Here is a 24,647-nt window from a genome sequence, read left to right as displayed (position 1 = left end):
CCTGTTCCTCCACTGTCGGCGGCCATGTTCCTGTAGGCACATATGTATGCGGCTACAGAAACATGGCCGCCGGACTCCACGGCTACGTGGAGGAGGGCCCGGCCGCCTGTTCCCTCTGATGCCCGGCAGTGACAGACACTGGGTGGGGACGTCATGACGATGACGCCGCCCGCCCATGCGTCTGTAGAGAAGTAGGAGCAGGCAGGGAAGCTGGACCGGGAGTCGGGGACAGTGTGGCCGCAGCAAGCAGTGAAGAAAAGCTGGAAGCCGCAGCAGCTGCAGGACAGACGGAGAAACAGTAAGTGAGGATGAGGATCACACTCACAATAAAAAATATATATATATATCTGCTGTTTCCTGAGGTGTCCCCGTGTATAATGATAATAATGCCATGACGCCACAGGCTGCTCCTACTGTATAATCATTTATGTGTCATGGCATTACTTTTATTATATTATACAGGGGGAGCAGTCTGTGGTGTCATGGCATTATTATTATACAGGGGGAGCAGCCTGTTGTGTCATGGCATTCATTTTATATTATACAGGGGGAGCAGCCTGTAGTGTCATGGCATTATAATTATACAGGGGAACCTACAGATACAACCGGCCCTTTGAGGGTGACCAAACTGCTGATGCGGCCCCCGATGAATTTGAGTTTGACACCCCTGGGCTAGATGGAGTGATTATAGGGAATTCTGCTGTGGAGAAGGACTTGGGGATCATCAAAGATGAAAAACTGGGTAATAGTGCGCACTGCTCAAGTGCAGCAGCAAAAGCAAACCAGACACTGGCATGGATTAAAAGGGGTATGGATTCAAGGGATGCCAATGTGATAGTGCCTCTTTACAAGGCATTGGTGAGACCACACTTGGAATAATGTGTTCAGTTCTAGGCACCACACCTTTAAAAGGACATAAATGAATTGGAACAGGAACAGAGAAGGGCGACTAAGCTAGTAACAGGTCTCAAATCACCAGAATACAAAGATAGGTTAACCAGGCTGAATATGTTTTCACTGGAGAAACGGAGGTTGAGAGGTGATACGAGTAGTATGTTCAAATACAGGATTGGGAATCATATGGAATTGGGAGATGATTTGTTCACTAACAGGCCTATACTTAGGATACGCAGGCTAAGGCTCAAGGAAAATAATTTATACTGAATTAAGAAGAGGATTCTTCACAATTAGAGCAGTAAAATTCAAAACTGGAGGCATTTTTGGCCTCTAAGGGAATCCTATAGATATTACTTACTCAAGTCAGTAGTTACAAGTTAGATACTGAAGGTTGAACTTGTCGTCGACAGGTAATGTAGACTTTTTGCAGAAGGAACGTGGCACTCCAGACTTGTTGCAAATATGGAAAAATTCCTTTATTGAGACGATTGGCAACGTTTGGCAACATTTCAATACAACAGGATTTTCGTCAGGCTCGTCGATCCTGACGAAAATCCTGTTGTATTGAAACGTTGCCAATCGTCTCAATAAATGAATTTGCAAAAAATGCAAAAAATTTATATATATATATATATATATATATATATATATATATATCTTCAATAAACCAGTGTTTTTGAATATCTACAAGACTGGAGTGCTGTGTCCACCAAACAAAGTCTGCATACTCGATCGACAACGGCACCCGACCAGCAATAGACAAGGGAAGCAGTGCCCGGCACATTACAAGTCTCTCTCTCTCTCTCTCACATAAAGTGATCAACTTCTGCGGTGCCATGTCCAGTCACCAAACTCGTAGTAGACGGCACTCGCAATAACATTAGAAACAGGTACAATGAGAGGGTACTAGTGTAGTTTCACGGCTTCACTCACCCACGCTGCAGGCTTGGTGGCTCGCTATGCTTGCCACGCTATTTAAAATCAACTTCATGCCAACATGGATAGTGGAGGTATGAACTGTCCATGTTGGCATGGAGTTAAGTTACTTTTTTAACATAGTTTGTGGTGAGCGTAGAACCCGGAAGTAGCACGGCGCCATGCTGGCTCCGTGAAACTACACAAGTACCAATGAGAGTCCACACGCAGCAATGTAGTCAATGTTTCGGGTCCGTGACCCTTTATCAAGACTGACGTTGACTACACCGCTGCGTGTGGACTCTCATTGTACCTGTTTCTAATGTTATTGTGAGTGCCGTCCAATACGAGTTTGTTGACTCTTGCACAGGAAGCAGCAGCCACCTGTAGCTCCCCACTCCAGCCAGGTCCCCCTAAGTTCTGCCTCCAGCCATGTCCTCTCACCTCTGACACACGGATCCAGTGTAGCTCAGCACCCGTGCTAAGTGGCTGAGTCGGTAGCTGGTTGTCTAAGGGGAGGAGAGTTGAGGACTGAGTGCAGTACTGAATGGCCGGATGGCTTAGCTGGGGGGGGTTGGGGGCCCTTCAGATCATCTGAACTCAGGTCGGCTGTCCATTTTGACCCCCTTTGTAGCTGCTCCTGCAGGTGGTGCCTTAAGTTTCAGCCCCTTCCGTGCTAGAGAGACTTCTGTTACCCATCTCTGCTACATAGAACATGATGATTAAAATGAGAAAGCTGTCTTTGAAAAGTTTCAAAATTTTATTATTTTGTACAAATAAACACTTGATAAATTTGAATATAAGCTTAGGGATTGTAGTTTGCTCTGATATTTTCGTTCCGATGTTATATATATATATATATATATATATATATATATATATATATATATATATATATTTTAATGGAAAGTCTTTAAATGTGCTGAGTAACTGTGAGAGTTTAAATATGTATATGTCAATCAAGCTAAATCCTAGATCAAACAAACTCTGAACCACGAGAAAATCCAAACCAGTACTAGGTTCGGATTGGCTCCACTCTGGTGGTCCAGACTGGATTTTGGTATGGTTCAGATCCACAATATTTCTGGATTTCTGATAACCCACACTGCACATCTTAACGCCTAAATGTAATGGATAATTCAATCTGGCCAAATCCCCCAAATTTAAGCTAACTATAAGTAACAACCTAATATGGCTACTAATCACACAGATACTGTATGTACCTTCTCTGATTCTTAAAACATCATTTCAGATCTGTATTTCCATGACCCATCTCTATTCTTTAAAGTTTACGTTAAAAAAAAAAACCTGGAGATTTTCATTCATAGTAAACTAAACATAGCCTACTAATTTGTTATGTGTCTAATATAATGTCATTGACACATTGTCACCTCCAAGACTTTTCTTGTGTAAGTAAATTTCATTCATCAACCAAAAGAGCAAACATCCTGGATCATGCTCAAGAGTCTGAGAAAGGATCTAATCAGTTTGGTCCCAACCAAAATCTTCCCACAATGCATTTCACACCTTCTGTGATGTAACTGTGACATTGGTTTACGTCCTTTTTTTTCTCTATAAAAAGGCAAAGCTGAGGGGAAGAAGAGCTGCACATCCTCTGGCTATATCTAGGTTCAGTACCTGCTGAGGTGACTGAGCTAAAAAAGATGGGAACTCAGAGGGGCATGTGGTTAGCACTATGCTCCCTTACAACTGTGCTACCCTATTTTATTGTGCAAGGTGAGTGCAACATTTCCAATTTCATTCAGGCCAATGTCACATTAGAGAACTAAAAAGATACATAAAGAATATATATATATATATATATATATATATATACACAGTATATATATATATACATACAGTATGTGTATATATATATATATATATATATATATATAGAAAATGGAGAAGGCCTGGCACTCCCGCAGCTGGGTCCGAATACCCCGGTGCCTTCCAGGACAGGTAGGTAGAGGAATGGAAGAGGCGGCACTCAAATGGGATTTTTCAAAAGTGTATTGTGGCAAAAATAGGACCAACGTTTCGGGGTCTTAATCACCCCTTTGTCAAGGTGCAAGTGGAAATCACCTTGACAAAGGGGTGATTAAGACCCCGAAACGTTGGTCCTATTTTTGCCACAATACACTTTTGAAAAATCCCATTTGAGTGCCGCCTCTTCCATTCCTCTATATATATATATATATATATATATATATATATATATATATATATATATATATATATATATATATATATAAAAAACACAAAATAGATAGATGTACTGTAGAAATCCATTACTTTCTACTGTAGTTTAGTATAAGGATTTTAAATACATACCCTACTGCAGCGGTTCTGAAACTGTGGGTCCTGACCCCAAAGTGGGTCCCGACCTGCTCAGCATGGGGTCGCGACTCCATGTTGCTGACCATCAGGCTGATTACTTTTCTAATTTCAGTCAGTGATTCAATGAGTCTGAAAAATCTGTTGAATTGTCTGTTATTTTAGACTCCTCACATCAGTTTGTGCCTCCACAATGCTGCCATGTATGTGCTGTCCGCTGACTACACATGTGATGTGATGACCTTCTGCAGTAACTTGCTGGGGTCCTGTCATTATTTTTATTGCATGATGGAGTCCCAGAGCAAATAGTTTCAGGACCCCTGCCCTACTGTATTTAAATTGGCTGTACGTTTCCACCTGAATGAGTCTTCGGGTCAAGTATACAGTAAAAATATATATATATGTATATATATATATATATATATATATATATAGATATGTATATATATATATATATATATATATATATATATATATATATATATATACTACAGGCTGAGTATCCCTTATCCGAAATGCTCGGGACCACGAGCATTCCGGATAAGGGAATATTCCGGTTTTTGGAATATTTTTTTTTTAGGCATACTTACCTGCCCCTGGTGGGTCCCGATGGTCCCTCGGCGTCCATGGAGTCCTCCGGCGTCCACGGCAGGCCACCAGCACCGGAGGACTTACCAAGTCCTCCGGCGTCCATAGCAGGCCTTCAGCATCCTCTCCGGCTTCTCCAGCGGTCCCAGGAGTGCTTTGCGCAAGTTCCCAGGCGCGCCTGGGACCGCTGGAGACGCACTCCTGGGACCGCTGGAGACGCCGGAGAGGATGCTGAAGGCCTGCTATGGACGCCGGAGGACTTGGTAAGTATTAAAAGAGGGTTAGGGGGGGGAATTTTTTTTTTTTTATTATTCCAAAAAAACACGGTTTTTGGAATAATTCGGATACGGGAGGCCCGGATACGGGATACCCGACCTGTATAAATTTATATATATATGTAGACGGCTTGGGGGATGGCGGCACTCGGCAATGAAAAGACTACACACAGGTTTAAACCAACATTTCTGGGCTTTATTAGCCCCTTTGTCAATATATATTTATATTAAATGTAATGTTTACAGCTCAGTGAGTTTCTTTTGTGACAGTTACTCATAATCCTTGGTTACTAATTATATAATTTTACACTTCTACACATTTTATTCAAATTTAAATAATTCTTTGTTGTTCTTTCAACAGGTCAAATGGTATCCGACTATTCCATTCAACCGGCAACTGGTAAGGGCCTTTGCATCAGGAGATATAACTGTTTTTAACGATATCATGTCCTATGGTAGAAAGTAGAGTCATATTTGTACAATATGTGAATGAAACATACAAAAACTTTTAATTTATAAATATGGTATTATAATTAAGTACAGTATTTGGTAATTGTGTATTATCAGGGCACACATTGCGTAGTTTATGTAGTGGTGTATTGAGAATACCAATACAGCACTATGCTGGCTACGTAAACTACGTAAGTGGCTCTGGAGCCCTAAAAATACACAATGCTTAATATCCCCACTATCCACGTCATACCTCCAGTATCTACGTCGGCGTGGAGTTGATTCTATAAAGTGTGGCGAGCGCAGCGAGCCCCCGATCCCGAAGCCTGGTGAGCGGATGCAGATACGGGCTCCTCCGGCCCGGGCACCGCGTCGATCCCCGCTGACTCCCCGTGATCCACAGTGACTCTCCAGCAGTCGTATTCCATCCCCCTGCTCCAGCACTTGACACGGACACTGTACGCAATTAGAGTAGTGCTGCTGGGGGAGCAGGGAAACCATGTGATGCGCCACCAGCGGCACTACGCTAATTGCGTACAGCGTCCTTGGCGAGTGTCGGAGCAGGGGGACTGAATGCGACTGCTGGGGAGTCACCATGGATCGAGGGGAGTCAGCGGGGATTGAGGGGATCTACGCGGTGCCCAGGCCGGTGGAGGTTAAGTATAAACCATACCACCTTGCTGCCTCCTGTATTATCACGGCAGCATCTACACTAAGCCTACGTTGAAAACGTAGCGTAGCCGGGCGCCCTGATAATACACAAGTACATTACCCAGTATTTATTTATTAACAGTTTCTTATATAGCGCACATATATTCGCACAGGGGGTTTACAAATAACATGAATATGGTAAAATAATAAACACAATAATACAGTCTCACTTCAGATCATATAAAACTTATCCGGTTATAAATATTCTTCCAATATGTACAGATGGAGCCGCCGTCAGCGGTCCAGTCGGGACGGCAGATTGGCTGATTGGGATGCGCAAGCTTCTCACTCCCTAAAGCGTCCCCGTCAGCAAATTGGTGGGGAGCAGTCATCGGTGGCTTCCCTGCGGTCATCGGTGGCTCTGCTTTAGGGAGACAGGCAGGGAGAGGGGGGAGGTTGCTGCTTAGTGGCAGGGAGTGGGGGAGACGGGCGCCCCCTTCTGTCGGAGGACGGTGGCTGGCGGGGTGGCGGCGATTGGCGATAGAATCACCAGGAGCAGCTGAAATGAGAGCTGCTCCATCTGTATATCTGATTTTGAAGTGTTTGTGACCTGCTTGGCTCAGGGCTAATATTTACTTTGTACTTATAGTACAAACAATATTGATTCAATGCAATATAATTCTAATAATGTACACAGATGTTATGTTAAACAATACTATTTGGATCTAACAACTACTGTATTTACAATGGAATTAAGAGAACACGGGGGCAATTTACTAAGATGTGTATTCTACATCACATGTGATGTTGCTATGGGCAACCAATCAGAATCTACTTCTTATTTATGTTGCACCCCCTAGAAGATAGTAGACAGGATCTGATTGGTTGCCCAGAGCAACATCACATGTTAAGTAGAATACACATCTTAGTAAATTTCCCCCTATGTATTGTAATTGTGTAGAATCAGATCATTAAATAATCATATATTTATTTATTTAATTGAAAAGGGATAACTGTGTTTGGCTTTGTTATTTGTAAAGGGGATGTTATAGGAATTGCCTCCTTAATATGCAGTAATAAACATTGATGCAGGCATTTTTTTGCACAAGAACATACAGAGTGTTGTCTATACAAAGATGGTAGTCTTTTAAAACAACTTTTGCAATAGAGACAATCCAGGTCTTCTATTGTGACATAGGGCGGGATGTACTAAAGGGAAAATTCGGTAAACCCCCCGTTTTACCGCATTTTCCTATGTATCATCACTGGTTCGCCCCGTTTTTGCTGGCCATGGTATCGCCACCCAGAGGGTGGCGATACCCTATAGAAGCCTATGGGCTTCTTTCGCCGCCCGCCGTACGCCGTACGCCGTACGCGCGCCGCCCCCCCTCCCGTCCTCCTTTAACCTCCTTCTCCCCCTGGTGTCACAGCCGGGAGGACATCCGGCTTCAGGGGGGAGGAGGAGACGCAGGGGGATGCTGGCAGCCGCCGGGAGGTGACGGAGACCCCCGCAGCCCACATTACAGGTATCGCGGGGGTCTCCGTTACCGCAGCCCGATGCTGGCCGCATATGTTAGTACATATGCGGTAGCATCGCGGCGGCTGCCGTGCGAAGGGCGGCGATGTATGTTGATACATCCCGCCCATAGGGAGAGTTTAGAACGTAATATTAGCTAGCCTATTTTAACACTTTGCTATCAGCTTACAGAAGCTTATAGATGGTTGTACATACCTGGTTGTAAATGTATTTGTTTGCATTCAAAGTACTGCATGTAAATTAGAAGTACAGTACAAATTGTTTAAAAAAAAGTATATATAAAAACTAGGCATATACTTATCTACTACTATATAGTCAATCTTATTGTGAATATAAACCCAAGGAGTATGTGACAATAATGTAACCCTTTGAGTGCCAACATCTCTGTGAGAGATGCACAAAATATCCGCTTAAAATTCCAGCGTTGCTCACATTTGTTATATAACTTCAAACAAAAAATGTTGTATAAACAAAGATCATATTTCCTATATAAGGTAAACATTACAGGTCATTATGATGAACAAAGATGTTGCTTGGCAATTTTCACAATCATTTGCCAAATTTCCATGGCACTTAAAGGGTTAAAAGGTGCAGAAAGAGTAAAGACCTCTTAGAAAAGTCCAATGAAACGAGTTATTAACATCTATGCGTACTTTACTCTGAATAGACATATGTGATCTAGGCCGACCTATCTGTGATATGTTTAATGAAACTCTAGTAAATTCACATGGTTCTAAACCATTGATGAGCCATAATCACTTCTTTAGGACCTGTTCTATCCATAGAGATGTTCTGTTTGGGCATTTAACGTCTGTAGACCTACACGCTGAAATAACATTTTTCTAAAATATGTTCTTAAGCAGGAAACCCTTCATTGGTGAACTTCATTGGAACTTTAGCTCCAGTTATGAAAAGTAAGTTCATACCAGCCAGCAAAATACACAGGGCCAGATGCACTACGCTTCAAAAGTGCTTAAGGGGAGAGTGATAAATAACCAACCAATCAGCTCCTGCTTGACATTTTTCATACACAGTCTGTGACATGGAATTTAGGAGCTGATTGGCTGGCTGTTTATCACTCTCCGTTTTATCACTTTTGAAGCTTAGCGCATCTGGCCCATAAACTGTTACAAGTATATTATTTACTATAGTTAATTGCACTTTTGGGGGGATTCTGTTTTGATCGGATGAGGCTGAATTTGTGCTCATTCCAATGGTAGGGCAGACCCCAGGAGAGAATGGCATTTGCTCCAGAGGGGCGGGCTGAGGACGAACACCGGGCCGGAGCAGGGGAACTCCCATAAAACATGGGCGTCCCCGTGACACCCTGGGCGTCCTCCTGGGAATGCAGGTGGGCCGATGACTGCTCGGGGCCGGTGGCTGACGTCCCTTTTCAGTGAAGGGTCATGCGAGGGGATGTGTTCTTGGACACATATCATTACATGTTACCAAGGGGATGCGGGTGGCGCTGGCAGCACAGGGGGGGGGGGGGGGCAATTACCCGAAAGAACGCTGCTTAGTGAGCAGGTTTGAATCAGGCCTTTTGTATATCATAATATCAATACGAACTTTGATATCAGAATCAGCGATATTGAAAACCAATGCCAATTACACTGGTGAATAAAGCAACTCCGAATCATCACAGGAACTGGAATTGATAATTATAACTGCAGGATGACAGGAGACGCCTTGATGGCGTTGCTGTCTTTTAAATAATTGGCCCAAAATTATGCAAATAACCTCAATTCTGCTCCATGTTAAATTGCAGAGTTTATTATAATTTATCTGATTACTGGCTTCTTATTGCTTACTGTGTGCAGCTGCGTATTCTGATACTGGCCACCCTCCCATGGCACTGACTTATTGAGTGCTGCTGTTACTTGCTCTCACTCAGTTGAGATACTTTTCTAGGTGAATTGTTTCTTGAATCTTTTTAACCTTTTGGAGTCTTTTTTTTTTTCAATTCAAACAGTCTGGTTTAAATGTTTAAATAAATTGTATTTTTTTCCATTTTATAAAAAAAAATGAACTAGATTGAATGTTCTTATTTTAAAGTAGCTCATCATTGGATCTGCTACTAGTGCTAGGGCTGTTGAGCCTGACTAAATGTTGACTTGAAAACTTTTGACATATAGTACCGTTGTATTTTTCCCATTTACGATGCTACCAACAGTTGCTTGTGCTATCTGAACATAAATAGTCAAATAATAATAATAAAAATATACATTAATATTATTAATATTATCATCATCATCATCATCATCATCATCAATGGGATATATTATTTTGTAACCTCCAAATGTCTAATCTATTCAGGTGCCAATATTTGGAATAAGTAAATATATTTCACCAGCATATTTATACATTAATGACTAAGATTCCATTGTTTTCTCTATAGGCATTAATTCTGCTCACAATGGACAAGTTTGCAGCACATGGGGCAATCATTACTTTAAGACCTTTGATGATGATATGTTGTACTTCCCTGGTACCTGCAACTATCTGCTTGCTTCAAACTGCAAGAGCAACTTTGAAGACTTCAACATCCAGATTCGACGAACCATTGTCAATGAGCTGCCAACTGTCAGCCACATTGCCATAAAGATTGATGGCATTTACGTTGAATTACAAAATGGCTCAGTATCACTCAATAGTCAATCGTAAGTTATTCATTACTTTTAGTTCCCTCAGGGGAACTAAGTACTTGCAGGGGTGCCTCAGGTTGGTGCTCCAGAAACAATTCAATTTACAGGTCGGGTCTCCCTTATCCGTGTATTCCAAAAACCAAAATACTCCAAAAACTGAGTTTTTTCAGAAAAATTTTCCCCACCCCTTTTTTTCATACTCACCTCATCCCCCAATATCCACGGCGACCTCCGGGATCCTCTTTAGCGGCATCTCCGGTCCCATTGCGCAATGCACCCCTGGGACCGGAGATTCTGCTGAAGAGGATCCTGAGGGCCGCCATGGAGGCCGAGGTACACTGTGGACATCGGGGGACCATCAAGGCACCACCAGGGGACCAGGCAAGTATGGAAAAAATGCTTGTGGTCCCAAGCATTTTGAATAAGGGATACTCAATCTGTATTTATGGTCAATGAAATAGGCAAAATCAGTGCTTGTGGCTTCCAGTTATAAAATATGTGGGTAAACAGAAGGGAATCATGTTCCTCACCACATAAATGGACCTAAGGATAAAATTTAATCACAACTTATATAATTTAATATATTTTTTTTTAGAAATTCTCAGTAACAAACTTTTGGCCTAGGAGTGCCTTGAAAAATATTCTTATACCATAAAGTGCCGTGATTCAAAAAGTTTGGGAACTACTGGTCTAGCTCTTTAAATAAATACAATTGTAATCACATCGACACGATATTAAACTGAATTTTGTATTCATTAATAATCAAAAACAAGGACAAATAACCAACAATAGGCCAGTCAATGACCAACATCAGGGTATGCATAAGGTCAGTGGCTATTTTCATGATCTTAGTCTGAGCACTATAATCTGAATTTGTGTGATCACCAGTGTAAACTGATCTTGTAAAATCACTAGTGTAATCTAATCTTGTGAGGTCACCAATGTAATCTAATCTTGTGAGGTCACCAATGTAATCTAATCTTGTGAGGTCACCAATGTAATCTAATCTTGTGAGGTCACCAATGTAATCTAATCTTGTAAGGTCACCAATGTAATCTAATGTTGTGAGGTCACCAATGTAATCTAATCTTGTGAGGTCACCAATGTAATCTAATGTTGTGAGGTCATAAATCTAATCTAATCTTGTGAAGTCAGTGGCTTTTGGAAGCAATGCGTTATATATAATAAGGTATATTTATAGTTTACCCCTCTCTTGGATCATTCTCTCATGTGCATTAAGAACTTTTTTATTTGATATAATTTTGTTTAAATGCTCTTCATTTTACAATGGGCCTAATTCAGGTTAGCTTGCAAAAGGATAATCTGTCTGCACATGTTACATAGCCCCCCCCCCCCCTGCAGTGCACCATGGCCCTTATTCTAATTCGGACGGTACGGCCCGCGTGCGGCCGTACCGCCAATGTTTTTATTCTGCACATGCGCAGAGGTCAATCTGCGCATGTGCAGCCCCCTTCGCCGCAGACGTATTTCGTCCGCCGCAAAGGGGGCGTATAGGGGCGTGAGGGGCTTCATACCCTCATTTCCCTATGTGTACGCCCCGCGTTTCATGGGCGTTCCCATGCAAACGCGGGGCGTATGCATGGTAATGAGGGTATGACGCAACTCATGGGGGCGGAAAGCTGACGTCGCCGGATGTCAGCTCTCAGCCCCCATACAAGCTAGCACACGGACGATTGTCCGTGTGGTCTCAGCTTGCGGGAGCTGCTGGGGCGTGCGGACCTGCCTTCGATGGTCGACGACCATCGAATGCAGGGGGCAGCTCCCACCATGGTGGAGGCGTACGCCTCCACCATTTTTATGCGGATCGCCAGCCGTCCGTGTACGGACGGCCGTGGCGATCCGTCTCGTGGGCGGGGATTGGTTTGTGTGGCCGGAGCACCGTGTGCGGCTCCGGCCGCACCAACCAGAATAAGGGCCATTGTTTTGTCCATTAGAGAGAGATTTTGCTTTTGTGAGCCAACCTGAATCAGCCCAATGTCTGCTTTTCAAAGTCACCCAAATTCAATCAGTGGGGGTGATCCAGCATGGGTTGTAACATTGCTAATATCGCTAAATAGGGACTTGAGCAATTCTGCACATGCTCGCACTTGGTGAGCAGCGATGGAGGCAAGTCTGGACCATTTCCAGGGCAGTTCACCGTAGCTACATGCCCTCACAGACAGTCGCTTCGAGCAAAAAAATGGCCCTGCAACTGCCTTCACAGCAAGGCTACACATACAGGGTCTACCGCAGATACAGGAAACAGGCCCATATTGCAATCCTACTAGAACCCACATTACAGCTTTTACATGTCAGCCCTATTTACATATAGTTAATTGTGTCTCATGTCTTTCACAGGGTGAACCTACCATACAGTTACTCTGGAGTTCAAATCGATAGGGCTGGCTTATACATACAGGTTGTTGCAAGACTGGGTATACAATTAATGTGGAATGAAGATGATGCTGTTATGGTAAATTTTAATTATATAGAGGTTTTATTTTGAGTAGCTAAAAAAAACAGTAATAATGTACGATATATAAGGATGTATGCTATTAGGAATAAGCAGCTAATGCACCAAGGGAGTGATTCACCACTCGGTAAGCAGCGGTTGTTTGGTGCTTACTTAGCAACTTAACGCCGCTCCAGCAAGCGTTTTCATGGGGACTCCCATGGTCTAGCTCCATCTCTGCCCCTGGCCCTTCCTCCCCGCTATGAACGGCCAGGCGAGTGTATAATTTGTCACACTGGAGGTTCGATATTGAAGCTCTACGCATGTGCATATTCGGTCATGCGCATGTGCAGGGCTTCTATGCGGGTGCCTTCGTAGACTTGCATAGTCTCTATGGCGCTTGCAGAGTGGGGGGCATGGAGGAGGTGGACACAAAAACGTTGGGAGCGCCCAGGAAACGCTGGGCATCTCCATGCCAACACGGGCAGGCAAATGGCTTCTGGGGGCGGGCGACTGACATCACTGGATGTCAGCTGCCCGCCGAGTTCTCAGAGCAGGACTCCGTATATCTCAGCAGAGACTGACTTAGATTTGTGAGCACTACAGAAATCAATCGATGGATGATGACCATCAAATGATTCCCGGGCCCGCACGCAAGCCTGCGAATAGATGTTTATGGAAAATGGCAGGTATATTCGATGTGCAGCAGGGGGCGTCCATTCGCATTACAAGGCTCGCTAAGCAGCGAACTAACGCCAACCAGAATGACCTCCTTTATTCTGTAAGTCTGTATCTGTGGAGGATTTGTGGCAGTTTGTGGCTGTATTGACTTCACTGTGAATGGAAGTAACTTTCTATAGGAAGGTCGAACTGTTATTCACAGACACTATCGGCAGTCCCATTGGGCGGTGTTCCCTCTCACTGGGACTGGCAGACCTAGCTGCAATAAGCAGAGAGTAAGTAGGAAGTGTTTTGTGCAGCCTTGTCCATAGAAGCCGGTGTTTCTTGCACTGCAGCTGGTTGTTCTATTGCCTGCCAGATCCATTGCGCAGGTACTAAGTAATTAGTATCCACTGCTAGTCTACATACAACAGATGCAAGGAATCAAGCTCACTTGAATAACCTCTTGGGGGGAAATTTACTAAGCTGGGAGTTCTATTTCACATTTGATGTTGCTATGAGTGACCAATCAGAATCTACTTCTTATTTATTTAGCCCATTCTAGAAGATAATAGATCTTAGAAGTGGATCACTTGTTTTATTAAATAGAACAAACAACTTTTTCCATTCTTCTAAGGCAGGGCTGGGCAATTGCGGCCCTCCAGATGTTGAGGAACTACACATCCCAGCATGCCTTGCATCAGTTTCAGCATGGCCACATAGCAAAACTAATGCAAAGCATCCTGGGATGTGTAGTTCCTCAACATCTGGAGGGCCGCAATTGCCCAGCCCTGTTCTAAGGTCTAGGAGAGAAAACGTTATCTAACAAAAGTCCTCACATACTAATTTGAGATTGAATGAATGGCAATATTCATACAATATTAAGCAAATCCTATGTACCTTAGAACATTTCTTTAATATGAACAATGTATTATTTTACATTATATACTAGCATAGATTAAAATATTGTAGCACAATTTGATTGAATGTATCTCTCACAGTTCAACACTCAGCAGGTGTAAAGGTGCCCATACATGGTACAATTATTGTATACAATTTGGACTAGATTGCATCGCATACGTTTTGCAATGCAATGAGATGCAAATAGGGTGGCCAATCCCGGGATCGGCGGGATCCCGGGATTTGGCCTCAAAAAGTCCGGGATTTAAATCCCGGGATTTCGGGATTAGACTGCGCATGTGCAGTCTAATGCCGGGCAGCGTCTAGGCAAAACGAGGGCAGCATAGGCCAGAGTGCAGTTAAGAGTCTGGGGATTTGGGGGTTAAACGCAGATGCAATGCAGCACAGAGCAGTGTATGATTCATAGGCAGTTTAGCATGTGGTGCATCTGGGCCAATCAGCACCAAGAGGGGAGGTAGCTTAAGCGGGGTATATAGGGTCCAGCTCTGGGGTAGGAACTTCCTCTTGGAATCCGGATCCCCACCCTCCCATCCCTTCTTTTCTTTCCTCTCTCTGGTGCTCATTGCCTTCGGGCTGTCCAAACAATTCGGTAAATTTAACTTTAGTTTAAAAATCGGCGAGAAGGCGCTCTCGACCAGCAGTCGGGTGAGGTGTCTGGTGGTCACCGTGCGGTATTACCCCCCCTTGCCAGGACGGTGGGCGAGTCCCGAACTGAGCGGGGACGGTGGGCATTTCCTTGAGGTGTCCGCGCCCTACCTTAGAGAGGGCGGGGAGCCGTCACGGTGCAGGCTGTACCTTACGTAAGGGGTGTGTTTGTTAGATTGGAGCGATGCAGTCGCTGCCATTGGCATACACCTCTGACTGGTGCTGGTCTCAAGTGCTTTCTTGGCCATCCCTTTGATAGACTAACAAGGGTCATACCACCTAAATAAATAACTTGACCATTTTAAACTTATGCCATGGTTGTCTGAGTCTTATTTTTAGATAAGGTGTCCGCGTGAATTATTTCTAGGAAGTAATGTAAGGTAACAACACAAGGTAACCAACATAATCCCTTGGGCGCCTTAAGCACCCGAATCCCGACCCCGGCCTGCGTAGCATGACAGTAGAGGTCACGCTGCGCAGGCCACACCGTCATCACTCGCCGCCCACTCTTCTCTTCCGCTTGCCCACCTCTTCTCCTCCGTCCGCCCGCCTGCTGTCTGCTGAGGAGGTGCACTTGCCGGGAGGCACATTGCACCTCCAAACCCACTCCCGGCCGCCCGCCCGCTTGCTAATGTAAGTAATTGTGCGGGTCGGGCAGTGTGGGGATGTCTATGGGATTATGATCCCAGGTAGGGATGCCAATCCCGGGATCCTGGGAATCCCGGGATTGAGCATTTTTCAATCCCGGGTCCCGGGATTGAAAAAATGCCCCGGGATTGGCATCCCTAGATGCAAACTAGTATGTGCAGCACATAGTTTTTGAGCTATGTGATGAGATGTGTGCGGGAGCGCGCATCTCATCCCACCCAGCAATTGTACCATGTGTGGGCACCTTAAGGGTGCATAAGTGTCAGCATCCCATTCCCAGCCAAAGTGCTGGCTGTCAGTGTGTCCCTTGCCCAACACATCTCTTCATCATAGCATTAATAATTGTAGCTTAAAACAAATAAGAAGTAATGACTTCTCCAGACGCATTGAAGTAAATACGCTCACAATTCACACTCCAGAGTTAAGGCCCATACACACTAGGTGTCTTTGAGCTGAAAGCAGCTTAGTTTACTTGTTCGAGTGTCTTTCAGCTTGACAGCCGCCCAGTGTGTACGGGGCAGCACTGAGCATTGATGTGCGCTCCCGCATCATCGCTGGCCCAGCCGCTCATTTGCTGGTATTACCAGCAGATGAGTGGCAGAGTGGACGGCACCATGGGGGAAATCATTAAAACGGGCGAAAAACGTGTATATGCTCTGAGCTGGTTTCAGCCCCGCTATTTTCCCCATCATCATTATCCATATACGCTGGGCAAAAATGCCCAGCGTGTATGGACCTTAAGTTTCGGTAAATCAAAAACTAAATATTAATTGTAAAAAAAAAAAAAAAAAAACAATCGCTGACATTTTTTTATGTCGCAGTTGGAACTGGATCAACAATTCGCCAACCAGACATGCGGACTTTGCGGAGACTACAATGGGATTCCAATTTATAATGAGTTTATTACAAACAGTAAGTGCAAATATTATTCTTTAGTGTAGTTATGGGAACTGTTTCATCCAAATGTCTAATTCATTGCTAAATGTGACTTTGCAGAGGTTCAAATTAGTGTCAATCAGTATGGAAATATGCAGAAGTTAAATGGTCCAACGGAATCTTGCCCGGATGTAACAGCGACTGCACTGAACAACTGCACAGACACAGTAAGTTAAAAGTATTTTAGAGGATTGAATAGAAACCCGAGAAAGGCACCAGTAAATCTAAGTAAACAAAGCCTTAACTTGTTGATAGTTGGTAAGCAGAATTACATAGAAGCAAAAAATTGGGTACATTTTTAAAATCCCAGTTAATCCTGAAAAAAAATCTATCGACAATATTAAATATTTGCACTAAGGTTTGAGGCCTTCCTTGCTGATACATGACTGTCTGGAAGTTATAATACATCACAGATGAAATCCAGCCGTTTTTCTAAGTTGAACATTTAAAAAAAACATCACTTTGTACTTGGATAAACCTTGTTGGAAGCAAATGTACTCATATACATCTTTTGCATGCAGGGTAAATACTTGCTGCTTTTGCATGTAGCCATAAAAGCCTGTACAGCTTTATTTTTATATTGCAATTTAGATTTTTAAATATCTCACATTGTAAATCTTTCCCACCTGTTGTAAAACATGGCTTTTCTATCCTGGCAGGGCTGATTAGGGATCAAATGCCCCAAACCAGTTTCTTTCCTATGGTACATAAGCCACGCAGTTACGCATTTCAGTTCACCACCCTCGGGGATAGAGAGCTGAAATGCTGATGAAAAGCAATTGAATACCGCCCATGGAGCCTTAATATGGGTTTGCACCTTCCTCCCACCTACTACAAACATAACAAACATACAGTAATATGTCAATATATCTCCTTATGCCAAGCCTGCACACACCACCCTTTCTTACACTCCTCAATCTACCCTAATTCCAATAGCAAGAATGGAGTCTCTATAATTACCGTCTAACCCTATAACCTATAACCTCTCCAGTCAGCCCAACTCCCTTCTGACTTGTTCTCACCTTTTCCTCCTGCATACCCACCTACAGTTCACCACTCAACTTGCCTCTTTCTGATGGGAAATGTCCATTAATCTTTAAACATGCATTGTCCTCACTATACTCCCAAAACACATCTATTGAAACAGCCTACTTGTTTGACCACTATTTTCTTTTATCCCTTTGCTTCCAAAACATCTAAAATACTATTTGGGCATGACCATCTACTGTATCTTACTCACCTCTTACTCACTGCAATCATGATCATTCCCAACATTCCACTATTACTGCCACATCCAAAGTCATCAACACAGTATACAGTATGAGCCAATTCTTCATACTCATTGCCCTGAAACTATTTGTTTTTATGATACTATAGATCACCCTCTGACACATCCAGTGGCATAACTACTGTAAGGCAGACCCCGCTGCCGCTTGGGGGAGTGAGTGGCAGCGGGGTTTGTGTGGGCACCGGCAAATGTCTGGAGTACTGACATGCTGCCGCTGCCTGCTGGCTGAGCATCGGAGGATTAGTCATCCGCAGTGGCGTCGCAGGCGGCCGTGGCACAGACAAATCCCCACTGATTCAATTGAACTGTACACAGAGCTGGCCATTGGTTAGTGTGTACAGGATGAGCGAGTTGGGATGGAGGCAAAGCAGCTGCAGCAGTCTTACCACAGAGCTGGTCTCTGCCTCCCTCCGTCCCATTCGGTTCTCCATAATGAGTGTGACGTCATCACGTGACATGCACAGGGGGAGAGACAGAGATGCCGGAGAGGAGCCGGGGTCAGGACTCGTGAGCAGGCAGCTCACACAGAGACAGCGCTGCACTGTCATCACCACACACTTTATAATAAAAGGTGTGTTCAGTGATGTGCCTGACTGGCATTGATTAAGTATGAGAAATTTCCATAAATGTATAATGAGGGGGGCGCAAGAGACTTTTTGGCTAGGGGGCGCAAAATTTCGAGTTACGCCACTGGAAACATCATATCCCTCACTCCGCTCTGATGAGGCCCTATCGTAAAGTTGATTGTAAAGTTGAATAAAGTTAACGGTACTTGTTTCCTAGAACGGCCACAATCGCGGGCATCGTGTACCTTAAACTTAAGGTACACGATGCCCGCGATGGACCCGATTTCCTTTGAAATCAGGTCCATTTTACTGTCAAAGGCAAAATCGGGGGCATCGCGTCGGTCGCGGCCATTAACATGGCGACCGACGCGATGCCCCCGATTTTGCCATAGGCTTCAATGTTAAAATATTTTAAATATTATTGAAATCGGGAGCATCGCGTCGGTCTTGTGCCATTATAATGGCACAAGATGAGATGGACTTGATTAAGTCCATCTTACATAGGAAACGATGTGAAATGGGCCAACATGACCCATTTCACATTGTATATGGCCCCGTCGTCACCCCAGGATTGATGCCAACCCGAAGCGTGGCGAGCGCAGCGAGCCTGCGAGGGGCGGCGGTGCGCGTCCTCCGACCTTTTCATAACCCTACTATCCACGTCGGCGTGGAGTTGAGAATATAAAGTGTGGCGAGCGCAGCGAGCCACCGTGCCCGAAGCATGGCGAGCGCAGCGAGCCCTGCGAGGGGACGCGTATACCTGTGAAGTTATACGCGTCCCCTCGTGGGGCTCGCTGCGCTCGCCGCGCTTCGGGCTCAGTGGCTCGCTGCGCTCGCTACTTTATATTCTCAACTCCACGTCAATGTGGATAGTAGGGGAATGAAAAGGTCGGAGGACGCGCACCGTCGCCCCTCGTGGGCTCGCTGCACTCGCCACGCTTCGGGTTGGGGTCAATTGTGGGGTGGCGGCGTTGAGGGGGTAAAATTGGGGGTCTGGGGAATATTTTACATTGAATCCAATGTAAAATAGGGTCCCAGGGACCCTCTTCACATTTGATTCAATGTAAAAATCGTGTCGATCGCGTCGGTCACATCGCATGCAATTTGGTCGCATGCGATGCGACCGACACGATTTTTCCGACACGACCACCCCGATGCAAATCGGTGTGGCTGTGCTAGGAAACAAGTACCAAGTTAACTTTACTTGGAACTTCTTCTTGTAACTTCCTCTAAGAACTTCTTCCTGCAATGCACTCATGATTCCTACATTATTCTCAACAGAGGAACATATGCGAGGAAGTGCTGACAGGCTCAGCATTTTCGCAGTGTAACATCCTGGTGAATCCAGATCAGTACATTGATGCCTGTGTCCAAGACCTGTGTAGATGTGGACAAGATGAAATTGGATTTTGCTTGTGTAGCACCTTTTCCGAGTATTCCCGCCAATGCACCCATGCTGGGGGAATTCCAAGCAACTGGAGAACTGCTCAACTTTGTCGTAAGTGCCAACAAATCCTGACTTTTGGCTAATTATTCATAAGCGAAACATGTGAAATTGTTAATTTAATAATCAGCTATTTGAAAAGTATGATTTACAATTATTTTTTGTAATAATAACATTTTGTATGGTCTGTTGTTTATACACAGCAATGTCATGCAATTATGACTTGGAGTACACCGAATGTGGAAATCCATGTGCTAACACTTGCTCTAACCCGGACAGCTCACTAGTCTGTGACAATCACTGCATCGCTGGATGCTTCTGCCCGGCAGGTAAGTTCACCTCTGAAACTGTACTTGGAGACTGTGTGCCGTTCACATTCATTATAGAATCTGATTTCAAGGCAGGAATACTGTTTCCTAGCACTGCCAATATAATCACTTTATGTCTATAATATTGCTTTATTTTGTTGCTCTATCACTATATATAAAATGCTAAATCTTCACCTTTTTTGAGGCAAAGTACCGCTAGTGACCACTAGAGGCCACTCAAAGGACCAAATTACTCCTTAACAGAAAGTGAAAGCAAAACTTATATATTTCAAACTTCCTGGATATTGAGACTAGAGAGGAAGCTGCAAAGACAGAGATTGGAGGTAGGAGCAGACAGGGACTAGCCGTCAGTTTGACAGGTTGGACTAGTTATTCTATAATCCCTTCATGGTCAAAACAGCCGAGCACTAACTACAAATGTATTACACTGATTGACACTAATTTTATTGGCAGTCATATTACCCCAACTATGTATGTATTTCACACTATAGGCATCCGCATAAAAACACTGGGCGTACCCCTGAGAACGCAATCTTAGCAATGCCTGCTCGGGACAGGCAGCTGACGTAGATTTTCCTGCTAGTTACAGAAATACTGTACAGGTGGAGCCCCTGCCATCCTTGGCCCGGGCTCGCCAAACCCTTCGCGCTGGCGAGCGCCGGCGGCAGGGGCTTCACTGAACTGGGACGCGCGTGCATCTCACACGCACAAGCGTCCCAGTCTCTCAGCGGGGACGCTGCGTGTCCCTGCCTGTCTCCGCTTCAGGGAGACGGGCAGGGTTAGGGGGGCGCTCGGGGCGGCGACGGCGATGGCGGGGGAGGCGGCAGGGACCGGAGGAAGGCTCCGTTGCCCATGGGGCGCGTGAGCAGCTTGTGCGCGCGCGCCCCTGGTGGGGCTGGCATGATGGCGGGCTGGCGTTAGAAATGCCAGACCTGCAAAGATGAAGCCAGCCCCATCTGTAGTTCAACAATAACTTGAAAATCACAGGTTATGCAAATGGTAATTAAAGCCAATTTTACTGCATTTCTCTCACTTCTACACTTTGGCCCTTATTCATGTCCGTTCGCTGTGGCCGCTCGTTTGCATGGGGACCGATGTTTTCCTATTGCGCATTTGTGCGCATGTGCATGCGCTGGGTGCGTGCATTCATGGTGAACAATCTGTTCACTGGGTGCACACATCCATCCTTGCGTGTGGAGGGCGGGGGTGGGGGAGGGTACGCGTGGGGCTGCGGGCTGGTCCATTAGCTTATGAGAACGCCCAGCCTTTCTTGGGCATTCCCATGAGAACGCTGGACGTTCTCATATTAAAAGCCGATGACGCCGGTGCGGGGGACGGGCAGCTGACAGATTGTCAGCTGCCCGCTCACTTCCCCCCAAGTGTCTATGCATATAATAAGTAACTTTAGAGTCACTTTTATATTGCGTGCGCCTTCGCCATCATGTGGAATCTGCCCCCATCGAATGATGGGGGCAGATACCACAAGGATGCAACTGGATGTTACTGTGTAACATCCGTTCGCAAGCCCTGCATGCGAATCCACATTGCCAATGGGTGGCGGCCGGCAAACATTTGCAAGGCGGGGTTAGGTTAACTTGCAAGGGTGTGAATTCGCATCCGAACGAGTCAACCAGAATAACCCCTTGAGGCAATTGCCTATCATCCCTGACATACAAGACACCATAACCCATTTGTGCATATGCAAAAACTATTCTGCAACAGCAGATCAAAGTCATAGAAGTAACAGGATTCACTGAAGCCCATTTAGGAAAAACTGTGAAAGTCTAGTGACCCTCGTTTTTACCATAGCAGTTGTATCTGATCTATGTATTGCTATGGATCATTCAGGTGCAATTCAGCATTTAAATTAATGAATTCAATTAGTACCAATTCCTGTTGTTTTTTTCCATCATTTAAGGAACGGTCTTTGATGACATCAATAACAATAGCTGCATTCCTGTCCAGCAATGTTCTTGTACTTACAATGGCCAAGTCTACTCGACAGGAAGTGGATACTCTGCTCAGTGTCAGTCTTGGTAAGCCATATTGATTTAGGACAGTATTGAATGTTTATAGACATCGCACATTTCTTTATTAGTATACCTACAGTCTAAAAAAATAATGTATACTTGCCTACACGCCTGGCATGGCCAAGAGGCTCCTGAAAATTGGATCCCCCTCTAAACCCCAAGGAAAAGTAGCACCTGTTCTGCAGGCAAGTGGATCTCCAGCATGCCCCTTATTTGTCACACCAAGTTCCATTGTGCTTCAATGGAAGTAGCTGATGATGACAAATACAGCGCTAACATTTGACTTCAGTTCCTTACTCTGCGCTACCTCTGCCTGAATCTGGAGAGCACATAGATGTCTTTGTGTCGGTGGCTTGCCATCAGTTGATGATTAAAATCCCTGAAGCTGAACATGCCAAGCATTACATCCTGCCATTATATACGGTTCTTGCTATACTGCTTAATGTACACCTCCTGACTGCCCTGATTTCAGCAAACAGTCCTGCTAATTGGACGCTGTCCCACCTAGTAGTGGAACTTTGAAGTGGTTGGCCTAGGTGCAAAAATATTATTTGGGCCCCCCTTCTTCACTCCACCCCAAGTCCACAATAAGCCACTCAACAGTGAATGGCAGCAGTGGGCCCCATTAGTCCGCAGGGGCCCTGCCCCTGCTGCACCAATGTTAGTTCCGCCTGTGGTCCCACCCACTGTTCTCAATGTCCCACTGATGGTGACAGAGGGGACAGTTTGGGGCAGTGTCAAACTGGGGAATGAAGGACCCACCAGGGGAATGCAGTTGTAGAGGCTCATGCTTAGTGATGTGGCCAGCCACTGCAGAAGGTTTGCTAACCATAAGGAGTAAATACTGCTAGTTAATGCATAACAATTTACCAGATTAATAACAGCAATGTACTGTAGAAAATACACCATAATCCTCTGCAGTTTAATGTAACATACAATATTTATAATTCAAATATACAGTTTGGATCCTGATAGAGAAGGTGTTGGGACTCGGGCCTTAGGCAGTGGGGCCCACCGGAGATTTCTCCTGTTCCTCTATGGGCCTGTCCAACCCTGGTTGGGGAAGCCGATGATCACCACTGGTTGGGGAAGCCGGTGATCACTGAATAGATGGCATGCTTGTGTTTATGGCATCTAGAAGTGCTGGGAGGGGTTGCCCAGCAGTTGGGGGGTGCTGAGCATGCCCCCAAAATGATGAAAATGGGGGTTGTGGCGCTAGACCATGGCCACTGTACCTGAGACCACGCACACTACCCAGTGGTTCCACCTCCCTTTTTGGGCCAGCCGTGACTTTGGTGCAGCATATCTTGATTCAGAGAACATCGAAGTTGGGAAGTATGCTTAATGTGTATAGTACTGTGTGCCGACTTACCAGCATTGATGATCTGAGAAGTGCACCGGAGGGCCAGTGTAGTCTTATTTTGAAGGGGTTAAAAATTTCCAGCTTAAATATGATGACACTAAAAGTTAAATACCGTATTAATACATATTTCAATACATTGCTGTCAATATCACCGTTAACAAAAAAGTTCAGAATACAGCCAATTATTGCCTTCCGTGAAGACTAATGATGACACTGCCCCCTTTTCTCGTAGCACCTGTTCTGCAGGCAAGTGGATCTGCATTGAGAAGGCATGTCCAGGAACCTGCTCAATCGTTGGAGGATCTCACATCACCTCCTTCGATCTTACTAGTTACACCTTCCATGGGGACTGCAGCTATGTATTATCAAAGGTAAAGCAGAAGTGGATATTTTCAAGCATCTGTAATGCCATGTGACCAATAGGGATTATTGACAGATATTAAGTTTAGAATAGAATAGAATCAACTTTATTGGCCATGTGTGCTTGCACACACTAGGATTTTTTTGTGGATTTCAGTGCAGCATCAAGCAGGGATACGTTACATTGGGACATTACATGCGGGGGAACATGCCTGCCGAGCTGCACGGCACCTAGGCAGCTTTCAGCGGCGCCACTGGTCATTGCAGCAGCCAGGTAGCTAACAATATAAGCAGGGACAGTACAGTTTTCAAATGGGGACACATACCCGCCGAGCTGCACAGCGCCTAGGCAGCCATCCAGCGGCACCACTGGTCGTTGCAGCAGCCATGTGGGAACAATATAAGCAGGGACAGTACAGTTATTGCACAGGGAACACATTCCCACCAAGCTGCACAGCGCCTAGGCAGCCATCAGCGGCGCCACTGGTTGTTGCAGCAGCCAGGTGGGTAACAGTATGAGCACAGTATGAGGTAACAGTGTGAGTGTGGATGCCGGGGTCGCGGGATAGATGCCTGCAGACCTCTGTGTGGGGCCTCCGCTAGGCTGGACCGCCGCTGCCTGGGGGATCCCGGCCCTCTCTCGTCTTCACTCCTGGTGGCCGTCTCAGCTCGTGATCCCGCAGTGGGGCTGACGGGCCGCTGGATGGGAG

At 45.1% G+C, this 24,647-nt stretch overlaps 1 protein-coding gene across 1 annotated transcript in view; it reads left to right on the top strand.

Annotated features, from left to right (window-relative positions):
- The first annotated feature begins 3,476 nt into the window (after positions 1-3,476).
- Positions 3,477-24,647, top strand: part of LOC146045095 (mucin-5AC-like) — a 40,588-nt gene continuing 19,417 nt past the window's right edge. Inside the window, exons 1-11 of the mRNA XM_083163776.1 lie at positions 3,477-3,549; positions 5,374-5,412; positions 8,514-8,564; positions 10,049-10,310; positions 12,654-12,768; positions 16,443-16,533; positions 16,618-16,724; positions 19,693-19,909; positions 20,059-20,184; positions 22,103-22,220; positions 23,810-23,948. Coding sequence (XP_083019902.1) covers positions 3,477-3,549; positions 5,374-5,412; positions 8,514-8,564; positions 10,049-10,310; positions 12,654-12,768; positions 16,443-16,533; positions 16,618-16,724; positions 19,693-19,909; positions 20,059-20,184; positions 22,103-22,220; positions 23,810-23,948 — 1,338 coding nt within the window. The remainder of the gene's footprint in view (positions 3,550-5,373; positions 5,413-8,513; positions 8,565-10,048; positions 10,311-12,653; positions 12,769-16,442; positions 16,534-16,617; positions 16,725-19,692; positions 19,910-20,058; positions 20,185-22,102; positions 22,221-23,809; positions 23,949-24,647) is intronic.

This window comes from Crinia signifera, chromosome 11 (genome assembly GCF_055691185.1).
Source record: "Crinia signifera chromosome 11, ASM5569118v1, whole genome shotgun sequence".
In the NCBI taxonomy this organism is placed as follows: domain Eukaryota; kingdom Metazoa; phylum Chordata; class Amphibia; order Anura; family Myobatrachidae; genus Crinia; species Crinia signifera.
This window is presented reverse-complemented; position numbering and strand designations above follow the sequence as displayed.